Source organism: Parasteatoda tepidariorum, chromosome 12 (genome assembly GCF_982258835.1).
Source record: "Parasteatoda tepidariorum strain Cologne lab strain chromosome 12, Ptep-v5.0, whole genome shotgun sequence".
NCBI lineage: Eukaryota > Metazoa > Arthropoda > Arachnida > Araneae > Theridiidae > Parasteatoda > Parasteatoda tepidariorum.
In genome coordinates this window covers 35,856,751-35,866,395 of record NC_141766.1, presented here as the reverse complement: position 1 = coordinate 35,866,395, position 9,645 = coordinate 35,856,751, and the positions used below count along the sequence as shown (strand labels likewise).

The following is a 9,645-nucleotide window of genomic DNA, read 5'->3' as shown; positions in this document are numbered from 1 at the left end:
TGTAGAAAATGTAAAAATACGAAATATTTAATAAAATAATATTTCACACATTCGCTTCTTATAAATAAATATCTTTTTTAGCATTGCTATCGTTGAAGACTCAATTTTTAAATTTTATTTACATTATATCGTTATGTTTCAAACATAAGCTCTTTGATAATTCTTTAAAAATAATTGAGAACAAAATGTTATATAAATGGTCACTAGATGGCGCGAACATAGAGCACGGACTACAATGTTCAAGTTCAACGTGACGCCCTGCAGGTGAAGTGATTCATCTTCCTCCTTTATGTCTATGGTGTCACTACCACAGTGTGACGAGGTTACCAACCCGACATCACTACCACAATGTGACGAGGTTACCAACCCGACATCACTACCGCAATGTGACGAGGTTACCAACCCGACATCACTCCCCTACCAGTAACGAAGTTACGTTACTTTGAAAACATGGTAGGAGTAGAATACATATTAATACACTTATTTTTATATACAAATTATGTAAATAAAGATGGAAAACATAAAGAACTAAACATAAATTTTAAGTAAATATTTCAATAAGAGTCAGTAAAGTCTTTGAATCGAACAGGAAGTCTAACTCGTCTTCCACAACGTGTTCTTTTCTCAGGTTGTTGTTCTACTTGTTTTTCTTTACTTGGCACTGGAACGGATGCAAGATCATTTTCTGAAGTTGGAGGCAAAGTTTCATCAGGTTGCAACACATACGCAGGTTTTAGTCTATCTATGGAGACATTAATTTGCTTGTTTTTAATTGAAATTAGAAAATATTTTGCGTTTCTTTGTAATACCAAAAAGGGTCCTTCATATGGGGGTTCAAGTGGTTTTTTTACTTTGTAGATCCGGAGGAACACATGCGAACAAGTATGCAAATCTTTCGGGATGAAAATTTTTTGTTTACATTTTAATTTGGATTGATAGGGCTTCAAGAGTGCCATTTGATTTCGAAGATTATTAACAAAATTATCATTAGATATTGGCAATTCAGATTCTTCAAAAAATTCGCCAGGTAACTTAATAGTTTTACCATAAGCCATTTCAGCTATTGTAAACTTACAGTCATCGTGCATTGCAGCTCGCAAACCCATTAGGATTGTTGGCAATGTTTCTGTCCAGCGGAGAGAGTTATGACACCTTATAGCTGTTTTTAATGTGCGGTGTAAGCGCTCAATTTTTCCGTTACTTTGAGGATGGTAAGAAGTTGTATGGTTTATCTTTACACCACATAATGAAGCCAAATTTCGAAATAGTTCTGAAATGAACTGAGTTCCTTTGTCAGTAATAACGCGAGAAGGAACACCAAATCGGGTAATCCAATTTTCATAGAATGCTCTTGCGATACTTTCAGCAGTGATATTTGATAGCGGTACCACTTCCATCCAAGAGGTAAACCTATCAATACACGTCAAACAGTAGGTATATCCGTTAGAAGGTGAATAAGGGCCAATTAAGTCAATGTGCACTACACTAAATCTTTCATCCGGTGCTTGAAATTGTGCATATTCAGATTTTGTATGTTTTGTGATTTTATTTTTCTGACAGTCAATGCATGTTTGAGCCCACTGTCTAACATCTTTTTTTATCTCTGGCCAAATGAATCTTTTAGTCATTTCTTTTACGGTATTGCGGATTCCAGGTTGAGCTAATCCATGAATTGCACTAAACATTCTCATCCGAAAGTTTTTAGGTATGAATGGTCTAATATTTGAAGTAGAAATATCGCAATATAAGAGTTTTCCTGATGGTAGCTGGTGTTGTTTAAATTTTAATGAATTGGAATGTAATTTTAACTGTTGCAGTTCATCATCATTAATTTGTGCATCTGCTAGCTGGTCAAAATCAATAACAGGTGAATCGATGTCTTCTATTCTAGAAAGCCTGTCTGCAACCACATTGTTTTGACCACTTATATGGCATAGGTTAGTAGAGAACTGTGAAATATATTGCAAATGTCTTAGCTGTCTTGGAGAGGCTTTATTATTCTTTTGCTTAAATGCGTATATTAAAGGTTTGTGGTCGGTATATATTTTAAAATCACAACCTTCAAGTAAGTGTTTGAAATGTTTAATAGATAAGTATATACCCAAAAGTTCGCGGTCGTAGACGCTATAATTTTTCTGGGCATCATTGAGATTTTTTGAAAAAAATGCAATAGGTTTCCAAGCATTTGGTTCTTTTTGCTGAATTACTGATCCAATAGCCCAATCAGAAGCATCTGTGAGAAGTGCCAGAGGGTAATCCGAATTGGGATAGGCCATTAACGCTACTTGAGCAATATCTTGTTTACATTTTTCAAAACTTTCTTTGGTTGCATCAGTCCACGGTACTTTGCGTCGATCCTTTTTCGTAGATCCCTTCAAAAGTTCATGCAGTGGAGCTTGAGTTTTTGCGGCATTCTTTATGTAATTTCGATAGAAATTAACCATTCCTAAGAAGGAACGAAGTTCATGTATAGTTTCAGGCAAGGGATACTCTACAATAGCTTTAACTTTTTCAGGTAGAGGTTTTGATCCCTCAGCAGATATCTGATAACCTAAAAAGTCTATCTCAGGTACTCCCAAAATTGATTTACTAATATTAATTCGAAGACCATATTTATCTAAACGTTGAAAAACTGTTTCAAGATGTGAACGATGTTCTTCCTCGCAAGAAGAAGCGATCAACACATCATCCAAATATGGAAACACAAAGTCTAAGCCATAAAAAACTTCATTGATAAATCTTTGAAAGGTTGCTGGGGCGTTTTTTAGTCCAAAACTCATTACATTAAATTGGTAAAGTCCAAAAGGTGTGATGATGGCAGTTTTTTCTTTATCTTCGTCCGCTACAGGAATATGGAAATAAGCCTTAAAAAGGTCAATTTTAGAGAATATAGTTTTATGACTTAAAATATGTTGAAAATCTTGGATTCGAGGTATGGGATAACGATCAGGTACAGTTAAATCATTTAGCCTTCTATAATCGCCACACGGGCGGAAGGAACCGTCTTTTTTTGTTACTATATGTAATGGACTTGCCCATTCTGAACTAGAGGGACTAATGATGTTATTGTCCAGCATATATTTGAATTCTCTCTTTGCTATTTCCAACCGTTTAGGGTCTAATTGTCTAGCTTTACAATTTACAGGTTGTCCTTTAGTTACTATATGATGTTTCACATTATGTTTTACGGTAGAAATAAGAATATTCGGTTTTGTTATACTGGGATACATCGAAAACACGTCATTATATTTACTCAAGCTGTTTGTTGTATTTACACTTTCATTTATAGAGATGGATGCAATGTTACCATATACTGCAAGGTTCGTTACACCATCAATTAACCTTCTATGCTTTATATCAATCAATAAATTGAACTTGTTTAAGAAATCTGCTCCCAATATAGCTTTACTTATTTTTGCGACAACAAATGGGAATTGAAAATCACGGCGCAAACCAAGATCAAGAATCAAAATTTCTGTACCAAAAGTATCGATTTCGGTATTATTTGCTGCATATAATTTATAGTCACTAATAAGTTTGTGTTTGGAAGTATAGGGAATAAGGCTTACGTCAGCTCCACTGTCAACCAGAAAACGTAAACTCGTTTTTTTGTCCGTGACAAATAAGCGGAATCTACGGCAATTTTCTTTATTTTCAGCAGCAGAGCTTGCCGATAATTCTACTGCTGATTTTGGTTTTCCGATTGATTGTTTTTCCATGCACAAGGGCCTTTGCATTTATCAGGAAAGCATTTTTCACGATACCGAAAATGGTAATAGCAGTATTTGCCACCTGGATTATAACGTTTGCGAGACTTACTGCGATCAGAAGAAGATCGATACATATTTCTTGATGGAGAACGAGAGTTCCGAGTGACACTCAGTTTTTCCAGTTTATTATCCAACGCTGCAATTTGTTGTCTTAATTCAGTAATAGCATCTGCTCCTGGAGAAACGATACTACTTGCGTTGTATAGTTCTTGTTTTGGTTGCATTTCAACTATACGATCGGCCATTAGTGCCAGTTTTTCAATGTCTTCATCGCTAACAATTAATATATTGCGTACAGAATCCGGCATTTTTTGCAGAAATAGGGTTTTAAGTACTTTATCCGAAATACCATCAGTAGCTAGATTTCGCATTTTTTGCAAAAGCTGACTAGGTTTTATGTCTCCTAAATCAATGCCTGTAAGCAGTCTTTGTAGACGCTTATTTTCACTCTCTTTAAAAGTGTTCAGAAGACGTTCTTTGGCAGCAGTATATTTCGATTTGCTTTCGTCACTTATAATGTCCCACAAACTTTCAACAAATTTTGGTTCTAGTTGGGAAACTAAATAATTAAATTTCGTTTCCTCGGCAGTTATTCCACAAATCGAAAACTGTGCTTCCACTTGGTAAAACCATATTTCGGGTTTTTCCGCCCAAAACGGGGGTATTTTAACACTTACTCGTGCTATTTCATCTTTGGTTGCCGATGGTTCAGAGTCCGTCATTTTCGTTAATAATTCCGGGTCACCAGAATGTAGCGGCTTACTATATTTAAAGTAATAATATTCTTTAGAAACTGCAAATAACAAGAGACAACTTTTTGTAATCGAATCTTTATTTTTCCCAGTTAAATCGCTCACTTGAGTGTTTACATATTACGGGGAATCCCCGTCTGAAGTGTAAGTAGAAGTTATTTCGGAAGCGTTTCTTGTTTTTATCTATAGGTGTCACTACCACAGTGTGACGAGGTTACCAACCCGACATCACTACCGCAATGTGACGAGGTTACCAACCCGACAAAGCTCTATGGATTTTCGGTGTCAAAGAGGTGTTGCCATCTAGCAGAAATAAGAAGAACTAGACAAACCTGTGACTTCTCAACAGAGAAAGCCATTTATTCTGAATTTCTTGAGCGTTAAGCGTGCGAAGTTTTCACTATGCACTTTATTACTTCGCCTGTTTTGAATTTTCTAGTGATTATGTATGCAAGGGGATGAAGTAAGGGATGTTAAGAAACAGATCACCATTTGACTTTTAAACTGCTAGTCGGATTTCAATCAGTAAAGTGCTAAGGAAATATTTCGAAGGTCTTACAATAAGGCCTTACGATATAATTAGGTAGGACCTTGCTATAAATCAGGGAAGGTAACATAGCAAAGTATCTAGTTTAAAATACATTTTAAAAATACTGAATGGTTAAATAAAAGAGCTAGCACATTATACTTCCATATTCTTAAGAAGAAAAACAATGATAATAGAAGAAAACAAAAAGATGATATTTTTTGAATTAAAAAAAAGTTATTGATGGTGATTTTTACAGCAGAGGACGCTAAACATTCTCCTTCAAATAGAGCAGCACGAAAAAAAAAGAAGAGGAAAAGCCCTACTTATAGTAATTTCTGAACAGCAATCATAATATTGGATACCTATTTCAAATTTACATTTTTATCTACTTATCTATGTCTGGTATTCTTAAATGAAACAAAGTATTGTTTGGATACGAAAATAAATCTCTCTTTTTATATTTTGAAATTATTTAAATTAATATAAACGCAAGCAATTAAATAATAAGGGGTAATATTTTGTTTTACTTCATATTTCAGCTTGCCAAAATACAAAACATGATCGGAATATTGCGAAAATTCGTTGAGTTATTCAGATGTATACAGATGTTTCATTCATAAGTTTTTTCACTAAGTGAATTCACTGCAAAATATTTATTATGAATATCAGCACATTTCTTTATTATATTCACCTTAGAGATTCTATTATTCTATTCACCTGACTTTTTCCCCCACCCATATTCGTGTTTTTTTCAGGTATTGCTTTGCTTAGTGGGATCTTGAACTATCATGTAAAATTTAATGAATAAAGGTAGGAGTATTTCAATCACTCATAATAGGTGCTCGACTTTACACCATCAGATTTCCATATTTTCTATTCGCTATAACATTTTCAAAATGTCTGTTTCTGATGTTTTGTTCGAAAATACAACTGATTTTTATAAATTAAGCATTTAAATTTTGCGGGGCAATATAGAAAAAGATTTCCGATAACGTGGATATTTACTCTATTGATATTAGTACTTCAGAAAGGAGAGATGTTAGCAACCTTCTGACAATCAAATTGCATTTGTAAACAGTAAGCAGAAATATTAATTCATATTTGGCAAAGCTTAGACACAAGGATGCCGCAAGCGACTAAAATGTGAAAAGTGGACGAAATCAATGTCTCCTGTAACTGAAAGCTTTCACACGTAAGGCTCCTATACTATCAGAACTGGCCTATCAAGCAATATTGGAGCAAACAAGTTCGCAGGTTATTGTTATGTTATTACAGAGATGCCAAAATAATTTATAAAACGGTAAATAACTACAAAGTAAATTTTGCAAATAGTTGACAATATTTGCTTGCTTTCAAAAATGTAAAGCATGTAATAAGTACTATAAAGTGGTGAATTATATAAGCCTACGCATTGTTTAGAAATAGTGGTGGATTAAAATCTACTAAATCGAACGTATTAAACCAAGAATTACAATTAATAAACTACCTCTTGAAAATATTTATTCGCTGTGCATATGTTAGCTCTTTGCTCCAACAATAAATGATGAGTCGGCCTGTCTAATTCAGGGGCTCTATTCACAAGGTTTTTTATAGGTAGTCCGATCAAACTACTATGAAGGTAAACCAGTTCGATTACTCATACTCATATGTGTTGGTTATCTTAGCATCAGCCCCGCTAGGGGCTCCAACTAATTCATCTGAGTGGAAATAAATAATAAATCGCCGAAGCGCAACTGAAAGGTGAAAGTTGGGGTTCAGTATCTTTTACTGAGAGAAAATTAAAATGAAGTAGTGAGATTGAACAAACAAGTTTGAGAGAGAGAGAAGAGGTTTTGTGGCAGACTGCCTCGCCTCCCTTCGAGGTATTACCCCGAGCTTCACAGGTGCACAGTAGCCACATAGCCCCAGGGAAAAGGGGAAATACATAATAAATGCGCAAAATTATTTACAAGTATTTACAGCTATTTACAAAATTTACGGGACAAAACTCCGTCGGATAGGAAAAAGGCGGTTGCCGGACTATATTTTATGTTGGTCTTTGATGAGCTCAAAATCAAAATTTTTGAAGTAATTGCACGTATGACAAGAGAGTAACCAGTTCGATTTACGAACGAGCCATTTAATGGAACATCTAATAAAACGAAGAAAGTGGTAGAAAATATATGCTTAAAATTTGTTTAATTTATGAATATGATAGGATTTTCTTAATTACTTGTCAACCACTGAGGATTCAATTCTCGAATATATACAGAGATGCCAACTGCTCCGGACACGCCTAAATTATTAGAAAAACGGTAAATAAAAACAAGTAAATTTTGCAAATATTAGACTATTTTTCCTTGCTTTTTAGAAGGTATCACATAACATAAATACTATAAAGTGGTGTATTATTTAAGCCTACGAATTATTTAGAAATAGTGGTGGATAAAAATCTACTAAAATGAATTTATTAAACCAAGAATTACAATTGATAAACTACCACTTGAAAATATATATTTGTTGTCCGGAGCAAGTTGGCATCTCTGTATATATGATAAATTTCTTTCACTTACTTAAAAAAAAGCCTGATAAGCTCAAAGAAACCAAACAAAATGACAAATAATACACGATGAATGGGATAGGGATCGCTTCGCGGCCGTGATCCAAGAGCAAGACAAGACAATACTTTAAAAAAATGCAAATTGATCGTGAACGCACGCTGCTCTTTTGTGTTAGTAGAATCGCTATTGATATATGTTATTCATTGATAATTTATTGACCATTTGATGTGGACAAAAAATTGAAATTGTAAATATATTGCCGTGAACTATTATTTAAACTGATGTATTTGTGTTTTGTGCTACAACGGTGATACATCGACGCGTAATTCTTCCAAACAAATCCACAAATACAACTGCATAGTGCGAGTTGCACTAAGACTATTTTTTTTTTCATCATCATAAAGTGTATGCCAAATCACTATTTCATTTTCTACATTACTGGATATATTTTTTGAGAAGTGGTAGCTGCATTTATTTCAAGTAAGTGCAGATAAACTGTATTTCATAAATTTTATAATTCATAAATTTACATCACTCTTTGCCTACAATTACTCTTTAATTACTCTTTGCTTACAATTACATTATAATGTCCAATACTATCAAAATCAGTGAAAGTGCCATTCCCAGCTGGGTAATGGACACCATGGATTTAGTAAAACAACAAACCGAAATCAATAAACCTCAATTTCAGCAATTAAATGACATCAAAACAATATTTGAAACTAAGATTATCACATTACAACTAAGTATCGATAAACTCCAAGCTGAAAATGCCGAATTAAGAAAAGAGAGCAGAAATCTATAAGAAATCAACAAACGATTTCCATAGATACTCCAGTTAAGAAGAAAAAATCCAAAGAAATTATCAACAAAAGCCAATACGAATAACAATCAACGAAAAACAATCAGTGACGAAGGAAAACAACAAGCAGTTAAAAGAGATAGAAGGTGTAAGAATTTACAGAGGGGGTGGTGTTGCACTTCTAGCAAAACCAGGAACCATAGATAACTATAGAACAATATGAAGAACCAAATTATAAAACTGACTAGAACTATTATCAAAACATTCTTACAATCAATGGAACAGACCTGCCAATCTTGGATACGAAACTGCAATAGAAAATTATATACAACAAATCCAAAATGAAATAACAGATACTTTCAAAAATGCTTCCACAGAAGCCAAGTATGCTGCCCATCATTACTGATTACCACCTGAAATAAAGAACATAATAAGATTAAGGAACTCGCACAGGAAGTTGTACCAAAGAACTTACGACCCAGCCAGTGCCGTAACTTCACCCCTCGGGGCCCTGGGGCAAAAATTTTTGGCGGAGGCCCTTTCAAAAACTTTCACTACTCCATCTCTAATCGTAATTTTAGCTATTTATGTATTATGTTAGTGAATATGTTTATGTAAACAAGTTATTTGTTCGCATGTAAATTGGATAACAAAACATTGTAAGTTTTCCACATGGCAAAATACAAAATTTCAGCGAAATCGATTAATCCTGAGAAATTAAATTTTAAAAAAGTCGTACTTATAAAACTCAATTTCTCAAGAACTAATCAACCAATTTCGCTCAAATTTTGTATTTTCCATGTGGAATTAGATACTTTAAAATGATTAAAAAAAAATATATGCCTTGCGATTCAAAAGTTTTCAGACTATTATTGTCCCGCAGTGAACTGATCGTTAAAACACGGTTCCCAGCAGATCACCGAAGTCAAGCCTCACTGGCTGCTGTCAGTGTGCGGGTGTGTGACCACTTGGATCAGTCTACGTAGGGACCGAGGGTGTGCGGTATTGGTCCTCGTTAAACTGTTCTACCATAAAATGCTCGACTTCCCGTACAGGTCACCAGGCTACCGAAGCGGGGGTGCCATCCCCTCTGCAGAGGATCAAACCTCAAGGGATGTTTCCCAGACCGTCGCCAATAGCCTATTGTGTAGCACTAGTGCAACGTAAATGATCAACAACACCAGACTATTATTAAATAAAAAATACTAAATATTTACTAAAAGTTATTTTTTGCATGGAATTATCTTTAGAT

General features: G+C 34.4%; 1 protein-coding gene across 1 annotated transcript; it reads right to left on the bottom strand.

Annotated features, from left to right (window-relative positions):
• Positions 1-3,679: 3,679 nt before the first annotated feature.
• On the bottom strand, positions 3,680-4,492 carry LOC147801022 (uncharacterized). The gene has a single exon (XM_087155726.1). The coding sequence runs from the start codon at positions 4,490-4,492 to the stop codon at positions 3,680-3,682; it is 813 nt and encodes a 270-aa protein (XP_087011852.1).
• Between the last annotated feature and the right edge of the window lie 5,153 nt (positions 4,493-9,645).

Bases quoted from the DNA above. Each gene is read 5' to 3' on its own strand.
- LOC147801022 (XM_087155726.1), bottom strand. From the start codon at position 4,492: ATGACGGACTCTGAACCATCGGCAACCAAAGATGAAATAGCACGAGTA.